We start from the raw sequence: 18,437 nt of genomic DNA, 5'->3' as shown, positions 1-18,437 counted from the left end.
TTTCTAATTTTAAAAGCAATACATGTAACAGTTATTTTAAAAATGTGTTTAAAAGAACATCTTTGTACTTTATAAAAGTATTTTCTTTTTTCTCCTGAGATTTTAGTTGAAAATACCTAAATGAATTAAAATTATTTATGGTAGGCTATCTGTATATTAAGTATTTTTTTAATCAGTGTGTGAAATCTGAGTATGTGTGTTTTTATTATGTTAAATTTATCATTAATCAAGACTCAAGAACCAACCACTGGAATTCATCAACTCTCTCTCTCTGAATGGAGACTGTGGCAGGATCATCCTTTACCTACATATCAAGTCGACCATTCAGATCGATGTCACCATTTCGTAAACATTATGCAAATGATAGAAGGAATGAGACATGAAGAGGTAGGGTTCTACTGTAACTTTCTCTTGCTGGTATGCCAGTGAAACTAGAATACTTAATCTTTATTCTTCTTAATTTGAAGTCTTTATTATAAGAAACAAGTATTTATTATAAATAATCATAGCTAGACTATTTTTGTTTTTCTATATAGCTTCTTGTGATCTCAGTGAGGAGCTAGTTTTCTGTCTTAGGAGAAGTAGACCTAGTTAGAAGAATGTCATCTGTGAATATTGATAGATCAGAGTAAAATTTTGATATATTTAATGATTTTAAAAAATTTTCTTTTATTTAAAATTTTTTTTTGACCATGCTGCATGGCTTGCAGGATCTTAATTCCCTGACCAGGGATTGAACCTGGGCCCCAGCAGTGAAAACATTGAGCCCTAACCAATAGACCTCCAGGGAATTCCCATTTAATGATTTATATAAACTGTTTGTAAAGCTAATTTAGGATTATTGTTAGATTGGGATCTGCATAAATGTTCTCTATCATATAGGTTATTTGGTATGTCTCTTTTATCCTGGTGGTAGTTTAGAGATTTAGTGATTTCCTGAGCAGTTTCCTGATTATTCCTCCTTGAGAGAGTCAGAATGATGAACGTATCATGAGTGTGAAATCCAAAATGCCTGGGTTAGAAGCCCAACTTTACCTCTTACTAATTGTGCATCTGTAAGTTACTTAACCTCTTTGTGCCTCAGTTTTATCTGTAAAATGGGGATAATGATAATACTTTCTTCATAAGATTGTTGTGAGGATTAAGTGGCTTAATACACATAAAGCAATTAGAATAGAAACTGGCACATAGTAATTACTCAATAGATTGTAGCTGCTATTTTTATTAGCTGTTGTTCATGAATACATGTAAATAAAGTAATTATTTTTGGACCCCAGCAAAGCCTATGCATCAAAGTAACACATTTATTTAGTGCCTTCTACATGGCATGGTTTGTTCTAGGCCCTGTGGCTACATTGGTGAAGAAGTCAGATAAAACTTTCTATAGGGAGCATATATCCTAGCAGGGAGACAGACATTTTCACATTAATATTTACTGTATTTATTATTCAAATACAATAAGCAATACTTAATTGCTTAAGTCCCTGAAGAGTAGAAGAATCCTGACTAAAGTGGCATTCATGGGCAAGAGGGAAGGATGAGTCAGGGATGGTGGGGACTGTAGTTTTAGATTTAGAGATAAGTAAGACTTGGAAATTCACTAGAAGTGTTCTTAGGAAATTTGTTAAAAACAGTATATTCTAGCTTACAGCCTAGAAGACATACAGGTACCATTATTTCAGATGTTTCAAAAGCTGTTCTTAGTTTACCTTCATCAAGAGAGTAAATTTAACATACATATGTGTGTTTTTCATTTATATATATTAATTTCTTAAATATCTACTTTTAGAAAATTAGAATAATTGTTCAATTAAATGTCAGAAGTGAAAAAAGTGTTTATAATCATATTCTATGTATTAATTTGTACTTTCTCCAAATAGTTATCATGGGTCTCTCATGTACTGGGTACTGGGAATACAAAAATATTAACTGATAAAAGATTATTTATGATAATTTTGCAGTAGTGTCATTTCTATTTTGTTTGACTTGGAATAAGTTTTTAAGGTATAAAAGATCATTTGAATAATGTAATATTGTTTAGAAAATATTTTAGCAGAGTAAAACTCATCTTTAGAATTTTTTTTTTCTGTTTTCCTATGAATTTTTCATTTTCCTTCTTTATAGGGAGAATGCAGCTATGAATTGGAAATTAAATCTTATTTACAAACGGAAGATGTTAGCTCAACATCTAGTGCTCCCAGGAATGAATATAATCCTTTTGCCAATGGCATCTTTACTAGTAACAAGAAATCTTCATTTACAAAGAATATAAATCAAGGCAAATCACTCTCAATAACGGAATCTGATGAAGAATGTGCTGAAATTTTTAAACAAATTCGTATCAAACCAACTGAAATTGCTTCTCTAAAAAAAAAAGCTTCCAAAGAACTGAAAAAAGATCAACCTAAAAAAGAACATAAGGAGGTTGTTATGGGGCCTTTAGATACTGATGGCAGTTCTACTGCTAAAAATATTTTTCAGGTAGACCTACTAAATGATAAAAGAGTATCAGATACAGATGAAGTTGCTGCCACATGTGCTATCAGTGAAAATGTAGGTAATCGGTCATGTGGATTATTAGCAGATTGTCAGTTTACAAATAAATCTACTAGTTCATTTACTGGAAATTTTTTAGATTCTGGTTATAACAGTTTCAGTGATGAGAAATCTCTTTCATCTAGCTTATTTTTTCCATTTGAGGATGAGCTTTATATAGCTAGAACAGATGACAAATTTTATAATTGTCATTCATTAACAAAAGAGGTGCTAGCTAATGTAGAGAGATTTTTATCTCATTCTCCTCCGCCTCTTAGTGCACTCTCAAATTTGGAATATGAAATTTCTAAGGGTTCTGCACTTGAGAACTTGCTTTTTGTACCCTACACAGAGTGTTTACAAAATGACAAATCCACCTGTTTGATGTCAAATTCAACTATAAATTCTCAACAGAATTTAGAATTGAGTTCACTTAAATTTATTACTCATCCTTCTGAAAAAAGTTGCCTTTATGGTACAATTAATGATAAGATTTCTGCTGAACCAAGCTTCTGTTACTATAATAAAGTACATAAAGATATTAAAAATGAACATTTAGTATCCAACCATCATATTCAAATAAACACTGGCCCTCCAAAGTATTTCGTTGAAGAAAAGAATCATGATGTTGATAACAGTGGCCTCCCAATATTGCATACTGATCAGGATGAGAGTTTGCTATTATTTGAGGATGTTAATACAGAGTGTAATGATGTGAACCTTCCTCCCTTGAACAGTAAATGCAAATCTTTATGTGTGTCAGACAAAACTGCTCTAAGTGAAATGGCACTGGACTCTCAGTTCTTAATTTCTGATGAACTTTTGTTAGGCAATAATTCTGAACCCCAAGATCAAATTATCGGTGATACGAATAGTTGGAAATCTCATGAAGATTTGAGAGATGTACATGAGGAAAAACTGAAGAATGATGAATATGGTTTTGACTGCTCTAAGGATTTATTTTCTGTTACCTTTGATTTAGGATTTTGTAGTCCAGATACTGATGATGAAATACTAGAACATGCGTCAGATACAAATAAGAATAAAATTTTAGATGATCTATCTGGAGGGTGTTTAGACATTAAGGAGATAAATGATGCGAATTATGTTTCAAATCAAGCAGTAATATCAAGAGACCATGTTGATAGTTCTACGAGTGAAACCATTACTAACCCATCAAGTGAAGATAAGCGGAGTCCAACTTTTGCATGTTTTCCAATGAATGCAACAAAAAATAAAGAATTTATGTCTCCTGGTTATTCTCAATTTTCATTGCCAGTAAGAGAGAAAGTTATGAGTACACCACTTTCTCAATCAAACACGGCGAACTTATTTTCTAAGAAGAGAATAGAAATGGCTAGGAAGTCAGATTCCAATAAGGGAAAAATAAATCTACAAAGTTTCAAAGAAACATTGAATTCAACTTTTGATGATTTGGGACTTTCTATAGAAAAGGCTAACAGCAGGGAACAAATCAATCTGCATCAATCCTGCCATTCTGCTAAAGGTAAGATTCCATCTTTATAAAATACAAATCTTTCTAGAATGATTACTTTGGATCATATTCTATAATTTTTCAAATGTAGTTTCTCAGTATATGGTGTATTGAATTAGGTAATCGATGTACTATATATTTCTTAAATTGATGCTTACTGATCCAGTATTTATTTTATCTGCATATACTTATGGCATGTATGCCATAGGAAAGGTATTATGCTAGGCACTGTGAAATGTAGAAGTGTAAGATTTGGCTCTAGCTCTTTATTGTAAAACACAAACAAATGTGTGACATATACATTCAGATACCAGTAAAACATGGAAATAACTACCAAGTGAATAATAAGATGGCAGACATCTAGGAGGTTCAGAAGATGAAAACATTTTGAACTGGATTAGATTGGAAATGTTGACTTCAAAGGAAGGTTTCCATTTTGGCTCCTCAGGAATATTCATGATTTGGATATGCTGAAAATAATCAGGAGGGAATTTGGATGTTATAAAATGGTGAAAAGAAAGGGAAAGCAGGAAAGTGTAAGATTTTGGTGGGATAGTATAAAGTAGAGGATTTATATAGCAAAATTTAGAACTAAGACTGTATTTGGAAGATTGAGATAAGACCATAGCAGATCTATAGGAATCTTTGGATTTCTGTGATTTAATTCTACAGAAAACCCAGAAAATAGATGTTTAGTATTAAAATGATTTAAGTATCCTTTAGATCCTGTTATAGAACCCAACTCTAGTTTGTGTATAGACTATTATAGCAGGCTATTTATGAATTTTATTCTTTATGGCTGAGGAAAAAGAATAGTTGTAGGGTAAAATGAGAATTTCCTTTGTAAATCTTTTTCTTATCTGTTCTCATTAGCATCAAGGGCATGATTAATGAATGTTTTATTTAAGATAAAAACTTATTTAAAATAAGTTCTGGAAATACAGTTGATTTTTAAAAACTGACTATTCGGGGCTTCCCTGGTGGCGCAGTGGTTGAGAGTCCGCCTGCCGGTGCAGGGGACGCAGGTTCATGCCCCGGTCCAGGAAGATCCCACGTGCCGCGCAGCGGCTGGGCCCGTGAGCCGTGGCCGCTGAGCCTGCGCGTCCGGAGCCTGTGCTCCGCAAAGGGAGAGGCCGCGGCAGTGAGAGGCCCGCGTACCGCAAAAAAAAAACAAAAAACAAAACTGACTATTCTGCATAGTTCTGGAGGTACTCTGACGTGTATTTTTACTAAGTATGTTGCCTGTGATCCTTTAATATTTGCTTTAACACCTTTATATTAAGTCTGTGTTAATGGGTGAGATAATTTTTCTTTGTGTCATATTTGCATTAAAACTTTTTTTCTAGCATTGTACTTAACTACTAACCATGGGCAATATAATTCTGAATACATATACATTAAGGAACAATTTATTAGGGAATATTTACTTAGTATTTATTATTCCACTTAACTGAAATAGAAGACTTAGGATAATTTGCCTTGTTATATATGTATACAGTAATAGTTGATTAAAACACCACTAAAGCAGTTAAAAGGAAAGCCTCCTGGAATGACTTGCTTATTGTAGCTGAGCCCTGCATTTAACTATGGCTTCCATAGAAGATAATGAAAAAAGGAAAATGAGTGGAATTATATAGTGATCATCTACAAAAAGGATTTATTCAAGTTTATCTGTCTGGGTAGATGTTTTACTAGTATAGAGTGTGAGGAGAAATTTACTCTGTGAGTTTGTATTTGTTTTTTATTGCTGTGTAAAAAATTACTCCCCTTAAATTAGTGGCTTAAAATAACATCTCACAGTTTCTGTAGTTTAGGAATTTGAGAGTTGCTTAACTGGGTGGTTCTGGCTTTCTCTTAGGGTTATAGTCAAGATTTCACTTGGGGTTGCACTCATCTGAAGACTTGACTGGGCATGTAGAATCTGCTTCCAAGATGGCTTATTTGAAAGTGGGGGAGGGTGATGGGAGGCACACAGGAATCTCTGGTCCATAGCAATTCTAAAATCTAGCAGAGCTGAGATTCGAAGTTTCTTGATTAGTACTCAAAGCCTGCTAATAATTCTCCATGGTTCTTGGCTTTGTACTCTGGAAGCTCGGTTCAATTTTGTAACAGGTAGCACCTGTGGAGTTTTCTCAGCCTGCTTCCTTTTAGTGAAAATTTGGGGATCCAAAGGCCTCTTTTCATTTTGTACTGTCTCTGCCCCTTTTAGTTGCAGCTGGCTGTCTTTCTTCGCTTATAATTCTCATAAATCTTTGTGGATCTCTTGTGAATCTTATTTGAGGTTCATTCCATTAGACACTAGCTGTGCCCACAAATCTTTTGGAGGTAAGTCCTTCTCTACCTTTGGCTTCTCCAAAGCCAAAGATGTCTAGAGGTAGTTCCTTAATCTTCTTAGAAGGCCTGTTGTTTGAGAGGAAAAGTAAGAGACATCTTTAAAATGTTTGGAGGGCGTTTTATCTGACTGAATGGTACTCTAAGGTACCACCTTTGATCTTTCTGAGGTCTTAAAGCATTTGCAGTTACACCTTCAGCACCATTTGCACAATAGCTTCTTAGCAGTCTTCTAGATTAGATCTTTGCCTGGAACATTTCTTAATTTAATATTGTTTGCCAGCTGGAGAAGCTGTTAATCTTCAAAACCAGCAAGTCTCAACTGTTTCCTGTTTAACAGTACTTTCTTTAGTTCCTCTCTCTCCTTTCACATTTTACTTAAACAGGAAGAAGCATAGGTAATACCTTAAATATTTTGTCTGGAAATCTCCTTACTTAGATCACCTCATTCATTAGGTATATTTTCATTTGGGGTTTTTTTTTTGGCCACGAGGCATGTGGGATCTTAGCTCCCAGACCAGGGATCGAACCCGAACCCCCTGCATTGGAAGGCGAAGTCTTAACCACTGGACTACCAGGGAAGTCCCATTAGGTACATTTTCTACTTTCTGTGTTACCACAATGTTGCTAAACTTTCTGGCACTACATTAAGGATCCTCTTTCCTATAATTTCTAATAAGGTTTTTCTTACTTCTTTCTAAGCCCTCACCCATGGCCTCCTAAATGGCCATTAATCTTCCTACAAACAATTCCTTTGAGGCTCTTCAAGCTTTCACTAAAACTTTCCTCAAAAATCCTTTCAGCTTCTGCCCACTCTCTAGTTCTAAATTTATGTCCACAGTTTTGGGTTTTGGTATGGTAATTCCCTATTTCCAGGTACTAAAATCTGTGTTATTTATCTCTTGCTGCATAACAGATTTCCTCCACAACTTAATGACTTAAAACAACATATATTATTTCACTGTTCCTTTGGACAGCATATATTATTTCACCATTTCTTTGGACTCTTTAGCTCAGAGTTCTGACTACGGATATTTTACGAGGTTGCAGTCAAGTCGTTGGCCAGGGCTACAGTTATCTGAAGGCTTGAATAAGCTTGGAGGATCACATTGCCATTGGTTAAGAGGCCTCAGTTTCTTGCCATGTTTGCCTCTCCATTGGGTTACTTCCTCTATTCTTATTATATAGCATTTGGCTTCCTCCAGAGTGAATGAGGCCAGAAAGAGAGCAAGGATGAGACCTCTTAATGACCTAGACTTTGAAGTAACACACCTTCACTTCCATTATATTCTTCTGTTAGAAGCAAGTGACCAAGTGTGGCCCACCCTCAAGGGTAGAAGAATTATGATCCAACTCTTGAAAAGCAGGCATATCAGAGGATTTATGAACATATCTTAAAACAACCACAGGGCTTTTATAGAAGGTTTCATAAAAACACATAAAAGGTGTCTTCTGTCAAAATTTTATGCAAGTACAGAAATAGAACTTTAAGTATCTGAAAACTTGAAGGATTTGATTTCACATGAATGTTTTGTTTTTTAACATTCTTTCTGCCCACGAATGTCTTGTTCCAATTACAACATTTGGGTGACTACCAATTTTTATTTTACACTTACAACACATATGTATATGTACACATATGTACATACATACATTAAAAAAATCTTTTCATATATTGTTTTGTAGCCTTCAACTAGAAAGAGAATAAGACACAAAGGGCAGAAAGACTATAGTAGATTTTAGAGATGAATTCTAGAATGAATAAAACTAATAAAATTGTATTTTGCACTCTTCTGGACTTTTTTCAGTTAATTTGTAAAACTGAACCTGAGTTAAATATATGTTTATTACCAAGAATTATCATGTCTTAATTTCTTCACTGGCATTGTTTTTATTTTTCTGTTTTTTCCCATGCTGATTTTTGGGCCAAATTTCTAAAAAACTATCTTGTTTGAGAGTGAATAAATGTTGAGATTGCCAGAAACAATTCTTATTGGACCCATAAATAAAATAGATAGTTGTGGTTGGATAAACTAAAATCTGTTGACCAGATTCATTATTTTTAAATAAGTTCTAGATGAACAGTTAACAAGCAGTGAAAGTGAAGATGATGAGATTTTCCGAAGAAAAAGTAAAAAGACAAAAGGAAATGTTTTGGAGTCCCCTGAGGTGAGTCATTCAATAATCACAATAACATGATCACATAAAGTTTTTTGTTCCTCTTATTTTTTTTTTTGGCCATGCCGCATGGCATGTGGGATCTTAGTTCCCCAACCAGGTATCGAACCCACACCCTCGGCCTTGGAAGCATGGAGTCTTAACCACGGGACTGCCAGGGAAGTCCTTTTGTTCCCCTTAAAACTATTTTTTTTTAACTTTTTACTTTATTTATCTACTTTATCTAGAATCAGAAAAATAGCGAAGTTGATTCTCCACTTCATGCTGTCAAAAAGCGCAGGGTTCCTCCAAACAGAGTAAGTAAATAACAAATAATGTATAGTAATTCCTTTTGAAATAAATATTACAAGAGAAATATCTGTATAGATGACCATAGGTATGTTTGATCTTATGGGTATATGTTTAACAGAAAAATAGATAGTAAATACTATGTGACTGGAATTTCTATTTTAATTTTAAACTCCTTCAAAAAACTATTCCTATTTTTGTCAGTACACTCCAGCAATTCAGATTAAATACCTACTTTGCATCTACTGTGTAAGATGTTGGATATACTGTAAAGATTATTTCCTCGTATTGTTAAGTCTGCAATCTAGTAGGAAGGATAGATAGTAAGTGGATAATTTCCATATAATTTTTTAAGTTAAGTGATAAGAAAAGATAAACCCTTAACCTAGACCTTGGGAGTTCTGGCAAGCTTCTTGAAGATAACAGCTTACTTAAATCTTAAAGCATCTGTGGCAGTTAGGGAAGAGAAGGGAGAAAGGAAGGCATTCCCCAACGGCTTAAAGAAGGACACAAAGTGGGGAGACAGCATCTCTTGTGGTTGGATTGTAAAGACAAAAAGTACCAGGAAGTAAAATTGGAGAAAAATCTGGGTGAGTTTTTGGAAGGCCTTATTCTTTCATTTGCTTACTGAATGGGCTTGAAAGAAGGAAAAGAAGGAGCCCACGATGACTCTCTGGTTTTGGCTTGGGCTAGTTGCAGATGTGTCACATCTTTAGAGAAAACAAGAAAGAGTGGTAAGTTCAGTGTTGAACATGTTTGAAGTTCATGTGGGATAGTAAAGTGACAGTGTCTGGCAGGCATTGACAACTATGAGAATGTGAAATCTGGGTCGGGGGGCAGGTCTTAAGGCTAATAGTATTCATTTGTCATCAGTTTATAGCTGATAGCTAAATTTTGAGATTAGGAAATCTTGTGTGTTTTAATTCTCTAATACAAACTAGTATAATTTGTGCAAAATTAATTGAAAATGCAGTCAGTCCCTATTAACTTTGTATACGCATATAAAACTTCATTAGAAAAATTGCTTTAACTTGCTACTTGAACTAGAATGTCTGATTGACTTACTAGAAGTGAATTAAAATATTGATAATGCTGATGCTCAATCTACTTTAACCTAAAATTATTCCTGTTAATTGAAATTATTTTGATAAATTTCTTTTGATTCTTTTGATTGGTTTTATATTATTCTGTAAGAGATATTATAGTAGGTTTCATAGTCAAAATTTGTTGTTATATTGGTTTCTTAGTTTGAAAGGACTCATGTATGTTTGGACTAATTTTGATAGCTGTATTTACAGACTTAATTTTTTTTTTGTGAAGCCCTTCAGGGTCTTCTAAAGGAAAGAGTTAAACTAAAAACACAAGTTTGCATCAGATACATTCAATTTCATACAAAATTAAATGAATACTATACTCGTATTACTTATATTACCTAATTTATTATTTTAGTACTTAGAATTACCTAACTTAAATTCTTAAGTATTGTGTATTTATAACATGGCTCTGAGTTGTAAGAGCATTTTATTTTTCTAACAAGAAAATGTTAGGTCAACTATTTAAAAAGGAAAAATGAAAACAGAAGCAATAACCCTTGAGAAACACATTAAGATACAACACTCCAATTATATTTTCTCATGTAAGAATTTTATTGACTTTTAGTTAGATTTATCATCTAGCGATGAGAGTGAGAATTTTAGCAAACGAGATCCACAGTCAGCAGACTTCAAGGATCATAATAAAAGAGGCATCAAAGTCCAAAAGAGACTGAGTCACCTAAAGGTAAACTTTTTTCCGTTTCTTATTTTTATATAAATATACTATATATTTTTTTAATTAGTAAAGAACAGTAGATTTTACACAGAAGTCGATTTTTCTCTATAATTTCTTATAGTAAAAAATCCCAAAATTAAAAAATATTTTGACACGAATTTTACTTTTTGTATTGGAATTAAAATCTTAAGGTGTGGTATTTTAGTTTCTCTTTGTGTTTTGAAATTATCTTGCAGTGTTGTGTTATTTTGAATGACTAAATGAAGAAACTTTAGTGTATTGAGGATTTAATATTCAAATTGAAGAAAATATAGAGACAAATCTGAGTTTTAGAATATTTGCTTTTGTAATAATTATATTGTTTTTCTTATCTCTATCCAATATTCACATTCTTGGAAAAGAATTCTCAGCACCTTTTTGTCTGATCAGTCTTTCTGTGGTACTGTATTTTTCCTGGAAAAAATTAATTAGCTGAAAGACTCAGGAGACTTTATGCTTATTAAGAAACATTCAGCAAGCTGACATGCTGACTTGTACTTGATTTTATTCATAGCAGAATTAAAAGAAGAAATTTTAAATAGGTATACTACTTTATTATTTCTTCTTGCAGTTTTCTGTTTTTATTATTTTTGATCTTAAAAGCACTGGCAAGAAATCCATTTTCCAGAACTGTTTCCAATTATTTGAAGAAATAAAATGATTTTCTTAAAGGCATCTTCCTTTTTTCTCATTTATCTTAGCTTGTAGCTAGGAAGTTTTTAGATGATGAAGCAGAACTTTCCCAAGAAGATGCAGAATGTGTTTCATCAGATGAAAATGATGAGTCAGAAAATGAACAGGATTCCTCATTACTTGACTTTTTAAATGATGAGACTCAACTGTCACAGGCTATAAATGGTAAGTGATATAATGATGCTTCTTTTTCTTTTGATTTTCAATGCCTTTAATGTGGTTATACTTAAATATTCTAGTCAGTTTCCAAAGAACTTTGACTTTAAAGGGAATTAAATTTGTCGTGTGTAAAATACTTGGTCATTTTCATTCAAATTCTGTTAATATTTGCTTTATGTGAGAGTTGATTGTTTATAGGCTTCTGCTAATTTGCTTATTTCTCTCCAGAATGACCTAGTTGGCTCAATGTCAGATGTTCATTTAAACAAGTATTTAGTGCCTACTATGTGCCCAGTACTATATAAGGTTCTTGAGAAAGCTGCATCTGTGAGCGAAATGGACAAAACCCCCTTCCCTTATGAAGCTTACATTTGAATGGAAGAAGACAAGCAATATACATAATAACTAAATTATTTAGTGTAAGATGAAAACTTTACAGAAAAACAGAAAGAGTTGAGTAAGATGAAGATTTGGAGTGGCAGAAGTTAGGGGTATTAACAGATAAGCTGCAAATTTAAGTAAGGTAATTAGGGGTAGCCCACATTGAGAAGGTGACATTTAATCAAAGACTAGAAGGAGATGAGGAATCCAGCAGTGTGACACAAAGCTAAATTTAAAACCAGCTGAGACACAAAGCTAAATTTATTAAATTTGCTAAGGTAAGGGAGATCTACTTTTAGAAAACAGTCTCCCCAAACAATGCTTGAGCAGGTCTTCTATACAATATATTAAGAGCAGATGATTCAGATTGGCTTTAATAGAAATGGGAAAGATTGTGGTGGGCTCTTCTGTATTCTTATCCTTCACAAATCTTGCCATTATTCTGCTCCTGCAGTGCCTGATATGATTTGAAAGAGCAAAGTTTCCCAAGGTCCGTGACTTTAAAGAAAAAAGGCTTTAAATACAAAGTTATCGGTACCATGTCGCCGATACTGATATGATTTGCAGAATAAGGTTTCTTTTGCAGGTCTGTAGTATTGTATAATCTGGTGGGAGAATGTTGATACAAAGATGACAACCAATGTGAAGGCCCTGAAGCAGGAGTGTGCCTGGCTTGTTCAAGGGAATAGCATTGTGACTGGAATTGAATGAGTGAGAAGGGAAGTAGTTGCAAGTGAGATCAGAGAGTCATGAATGAGCAGCCAGCTCATATTAAGTAGTATAGCTCTAGCTTCTGTGTTGAGAACAGTCTATTTGGGAGCAAAGGTGGAAAAAGAGACCATTTAGGAGGCCATCACAGTAATCTAATCAAGGAATGTTAGTGGCTTCTACCAAGGTGGGGGCAGTGTGAGGGTGAGAAAGATTGGATTCTGGCTATGTACAGCTGATGGGATTTTCTGATGGATTAGAGAGAAAAAGAGGGAGTCAGTGGGCTTGAGCAGCAGGAAGGACTTTAGTTGCTGCAATTGGGAAGGTTGAAGGTGGAGCAGTTGGGATGGAGAGTAGGGAGATCTGAAACTCCATTTAGAAACAGTATGTTTGAAACGTAGGATTTCAAAGTTTTTTTTTTTTAAGAAAATCTCAAAATCCACATTACCTTTTTTTTTTTTAAGCCTCATTTCTTAGGTACTCTTTGCTATATAACTTTAAAAAATGATAGGCCTATGAATCTCACATGAATTATGCTTTGTGGAAAAAGCCATATTCAAAAGGTTACATACTATATACTTTGACTTATATGACATTCTGGAAAAGGTAAAACTATAGCAACAGCAAATAGAATAGTGGTTGCCATAACTATGCATTTGTCAAGACTCAGAACTATACCCTAAAGAGGATGAATTTTATTGTATATGCATTATACCAAAAAAAAATCTATAAAACAAACGAAAAAATATCTCTGAAAGCTCCTTGATTGAGTCCTTTTAAACAGTAAACTGGAAATAAAGATCTCACTAAATTTTGTAGGGATTTATCATGAGTAAGAAGTGGGTAGTTAAGTCAGGAGAATATCTAATAGTTGAAGCTAGCTATGGAATGGAGATAAGGGAAATATTATTCAAAGAAAAGCTTATACATCTTGTCCCAAGCATGATAGTCATTAAATTAGCAATGTTATCCCTCAAAATAACCTGTTAATTAATTTAATCACTCCAAAAATATGTAAGGGGAAATGAGAGACAAAAATTAAAGTTGATTTCTGATTATAACCTTAAAAAAAAAAGATAGGCATAAATAAAAACCTGTGTTTCCTAGTTTTTGCTTGACTGAAAATTATGAAACATACTTACTATTGGTTGTGCCTTTTGATGTTTTTAAGTATAGGGTTTTTTTGCCTGGATTTTTTATGTTTTAGTTTTATAGAATGCTTTCTATAAATCAGATACAGTTCTAAGGTCTTTGTGTACATTTATTTCTCATGAAAAGGCACTCTCCTAATCTTCGTTATCAGAGAAGAGAGATAGCTAAGGCAGAGAGCTTAAATAAATTGTCCATGATCACCCAACTAGATGGTCTGTCAAAGGCAAAACTCCTAACTTTGCATTTTTGAATAATTATTTTTAGACATGTTTCAATATATATTAAATATCTTTTGTGTAAAATAGTTCCACAAGTTTTGAATCATGTGAATTTGGGATAGGTCAAAGTTAAATACTTTGTTAGTTTTCATTTAAATAATTTTGCTATTTGAAATTTTTTTTTATCTCTACACAGATTCTGAAATGAGAGCTATTTACATGAAATCTGTGCGAAGTCCTCTGATGAACAATCGGTACAAAATGGTCCATAAGAAACATAACAACATAAACATTTTCTCACAGGTATGAACTATAGAAATATAGTGGAGAATTTCCTGGTGGTGGTGTTGAAATATATCCCTGTTAATGAAGCTTTCATTTTGTTTCTAAAATTGGACCATCAGAACTATTTGCAATAATTTCTACCCTGAGTAAGGAAGGTGGGCTAAATGAATTCTCAAAATCCCTTTTAGTCCTAATTTGATCAAATTATCCTTTTGTTAACTTGAGCTAATTAGAATATACTTTTTAAAATTTTTTTTAAATTTATTTTTTGGCTGCATTGGGTCTTCATTGCTGCATGTGGGCTTTCTCTAGTTGCGGTGAGTGGGGGCTACTCTTTGTTGCGGTGCGCTGGCTTCTCATTGTGGTGGCTTCTCTTGTTGTGGAGCACGGGCTCTAGGCGCATGGGCTTCAGGAGTTGTGGCTCGTGGGCTCAGTAGTTGTGGCACATGGGCTTAGTTGCTCTGCGGCATGTGGGATCTTCCTGGACCAGGGCTCGAACCCATGTCCCCTGCATTGGCAGGCGGATTCTCAACCACCGCGCCACCAGGGAAGCCCTAGAATATACTCTTAAGTTGTTTTCCAATTAGGAGAATACTTAAAGGAAGTGAATAGAACTTTATCATCCACTAGTTAAAATTTTAATTCTTCTATGTTGTCATATTTCTCTTGAAAATTAAGTTTTTCATAAAAATGGTGTATCCTAAAAACCATAGATTATTTTTCATTTATGGATAACAATTTCATATTAGCCTTATTTGTTTATAAATTGCCATATTCACCTTGGAAATATGGTCACTCTTACCTCTGTACTTTCATTGTGTTTATTATATAGCATTTATCACATTGTTTATAAATTACTGTTTATTTTTCTGGCTACTTGCACTAGACTGTAAATTTCTAGAGGGTAAATCATTCTTTTTTTATTCCCAAACTCCTCATTTTCTTCTATAAAGAATATAATCAGAAAGAAGATGTGGTATATATATAAAATGGAATATTACTCAGCCATAGAAAAGAATGAAATTTTGCCATTTGTGACAACATGGATGGACCTAGAGGGCATTACACTAAGTGAAAGAAGTCAGACAGAGAAAGACAAATACTGTATGATTTCACTTATATGTGGAATCTGAAAAACAAATGAACCAACATAAAAAAGAAACAATCATAGACACAGAGAACAAACAGGTGGTTGCCAGTGGGGAGTTGGGGGAGGAGAGAAATAGGTGAGGGAGATTAAGAGGTACAAACTTCCAGTTGCAAAATAAATGTCATAGGTATAAAATGTACAGTGTGGGGAATATAGTCAATAATTATGTAATATCTTTGTACACATTGTAACTAGACTTATCCTGGTGATCATTTTGAAATGTATGTTATGTAACAGGAACTAACATTGTATTGTAGGTTAATTATACTTCAAAAACAAACAAACTAACTCATACAAAAAGAGACCAAATTTATGGTTACCAGAGGTAGGGGAGTGGTGTAGGGGGAAGGAGAATTGGATGATGGTAGTCAAAATGTACAAACTTCCAGTTATAAGATAAATAAGTACTCGGGATGTGATGTACAACATGATAAACATAATTAACACTGCTGTAGGTTAAATATGAAAATTGTCAAGAGAGTAAATCCTAAGAGCTCTCACCACAAAGAAAAACTTTTTTTTTCTATTTCTTTAATTTTGTATCTGTATGAGATGATGGATGTTCACTAAACTTATTTCATGATGTAATAAGTCAAATCATTATGCTGTACACCTTAGACTTATACAGTGTTGTATGTCAATTATATCTCAATAAAACTGGAAGAAAAAAAGAATATGCTCAATATATGTTAGTGAGCAAGTGACTGACTTAATAAAGTAAGTGAAATAAATATTCAGAAAGATACCATGAACTTAAAAGAATATGTTAAAACATGCTGATTTTATGAAATTTATAATATTCTTATTTTGTATTTGTATTGTAGATTCCTGAGCAAGATGAAACCTATTTAGAAGACAGTTTTTGTGTTGATGAAGAGGAGTCTTGCAAAAGCCAATCAAGTGAAGAAGTCTGTGTTGATTTTAACCTAATAACTGAAGATTGCTTTGCAAGTAGGAGTAAAAAATATAAAACCCGACGTGCAGTAAAGCTAAAACAAATGAAGATGAGACAAAACTGTCCATCTTCAAAAAAAAAATTATGCAGAATTATTTTACCAGATGATTCAAGTGAGGAGGAAAACGATGTAAATGATAAACAGGAATCCAGCACTGTGATTAATCCAAGTGCAGTTACCAAGAGTGAACAACAAAACCACTGTTTGAATTTAGTGCCTTCTGGGTCTTCATTGCAGTCCAGGGACCACTCTAATCCAGTTGTTAATCAGTCGCCAAACCAGAGACAACAGACACCGCTTAATTTAAAGGTTACAGTTTCCGATGTCTCAGACTTCAAACCTCAGAGCCGTACTAAAATTGAACCTACCTCATCATCATTCACTACTGTTGATTCACAGAAAGACTGTAGAAAATTTCCAATTCAGTTGAAGGTATGAATCAGATTAGAGAAAAAAAGCCTTCGTATGATTACCAAAACGTTTTCTTTGGTTTGTTTTTCTTTCTTTTGTGTTAAATAACTAGGTCAAAGAAAAATTAGCAAGTGATAAAATTCTTCAGACAAGAAACCAGCACACTAAATTTTATAGCTGATTTGTAGGATGCTTATTTTTAAAATGTGTTAATAGTTTTCTGTAAGGAAACCTGCTAATTTTATAAAAAGGATATAGGAAATGGGCTTCCTACAAGGTAAAATTAACAGAAATTAAAGCTCAGAACTGGTTTCTCCAGATTTTTTCTTTCCCCCTCTGAAGGCTTCTGGTATGTAACTCTCATCTACTTACTGGGGTGAGGAGTTTAGGGGTACCAGCTGATTTCCTTCCTTTGAATTTCTTTCCTTCCAGAATGGTTACTATTGATGAAGTAATCCCTAAAATCATTTTCAGTTTTTAAGAGTTCATAGTTGCAGTAGTTTTGCTAAAATAGGGGTTAAAGTCATAGTAATAGGAATCCCTAGACCTAGACTTAGATTTCTCTTTTATTTCAGGTGTTTCAGCCCATTCCACCTTAGCAACATGCTCCAGTGTCCGCACAATGGCCCTCAAATTGGCATTTCTAGTTGTAAATTATCTCCAGGCCTTTTTTGCACAAAGTTATTTCTGGAAGGCATAATTAGATAAAATTGACTAGATTAAGTCTTATAAATAGATTGGAGAAGAGCCAAGTACTTAATTTCCCTGAGCCTCGGTATTCTCAGCTGTATTAGAAAGATAGTAATCCCAAGGGTCAGGGTAGGTAATACTTGCACAGTACTTTCAAAACCAGTAAGCACTCTCTACATTTCTACTTTGCCATGCTGTAACTAAAAAAAATAGATATAGGCTAGTAATATTTTGAGGACTGTGAAAAAGGATAGAGTTTTAACAGAAATGTGTTTTAACTTTTCCTCTACTATCTAATACTATACATATAGTATGATTCTTCTTCAGATTAGGATGGGAAGGAATTTGAGATAAATTTGAGAAGACAGAAAATAGACTAAATATCCTGTCAAAAACTGTTAGATACTAAAAATGTTAATACTTATTTTGTCATGTGTATTGCAGACAGTATTCCTTGTTTGTCATTTGCCTTTGTTTTGTTTAATAGTGGGTTTTGCCACAGGAAAATTTAACTTTTTTATACAGTTCCAATTTTTTTCTTTATAGTTTCTGACATCAGTGTCATGTTTAAAAAGCCATTTTGTACTCCAAGATAACGAAATATTTCCAATATTTTCTTTTGGTTCTTTAGTGTTCATTTCTTCCTTCATGACATTTATTCCTTTTCTTAAAAAATTGAATATTAAATATATTTTAAAGATTATTCTGAGTGATTAGGACTTCCTCTTTAGCTTAGAATACAGAAAGCTGGAAAGAGCATTGCTCCCATCCTTGTAACAGCAGCCAAAAAACCAGATAATCTACAAAATCATAAGTTTATTTGGATCTGAGGTTGCAGGACAGCCAATTAGCCTGATATCTAAGGAGACAAGTGCCTCCAAGGAGAGACTTGCTGATTTGGGACAGTCACTGGGCACTGTATAATCTGGCAAGAATTCAGCTAAAACATTAATGAATTGCAAAAGGCAACGGGATAGCATGAGCGTTTAGAACCCCTG

At 33.7% G+C, this 18,437-nt stretch overlaps 1 protein-coding gene across 2 annotated transcripts in view; it reads left to right on the top strand.

Annotated features, from left to right (window-relative positions):
• FANCM (FA complementation group M) overlaps window positions 1–18,437 on the top strand; it is a 53,643-nt gene that overhangs the window by 30,016 nt on the left and 5,190 nt on the right. For both annotated transcript variants that reach the window (XM_082649118.1, XM_082649117.1), the window contains 8 exons: window positions 232–387; window positions 2,125–4,042; window positions 8,439–8,530; window positions 8,767–8,835; window positions 10,487–10,606; window positions 11,338–11,494; window positions 14,144–14,250; window positions 16,207–16,770. In XM_082649118.1, coding sequence (XP_082505244.1) covers window positions 232–387; window positions 2,125–4,042; window positions 8,439–8,530; window positions 8,767–8,835; window positions 10,487–10,606; window positions 11,338–11,494; window positions 14,144–14,250; window positions 16,207–16,770 — 3,183 coding nt within the window. The remainder of the gene's footprint in view (window positions 1–231; window positions 388–2,124; window positions 4,043–8,438; window positions 8,531–8,766; window positions 8,836–10,486; window positions 10,607–11,337; window positions 11,495–14,143; window positions 14,251–16,206; window positions 16,771–18,437) is intronic.

This window comes from Grampus griseus, assembly GCF_964374135.1.
Source record: "Grampus griseus genome assembly, chromosome: 2".
Classification (NCBI taxonomy): Eukaryota; Metazoa; Chordata; class Mammalia; order Artiodactyla; family Delphinidae; genus Grampus; species Grampus griseus.
This window is presented reverse-complemented; position numbering and strand designations above follow the sequence as displayed.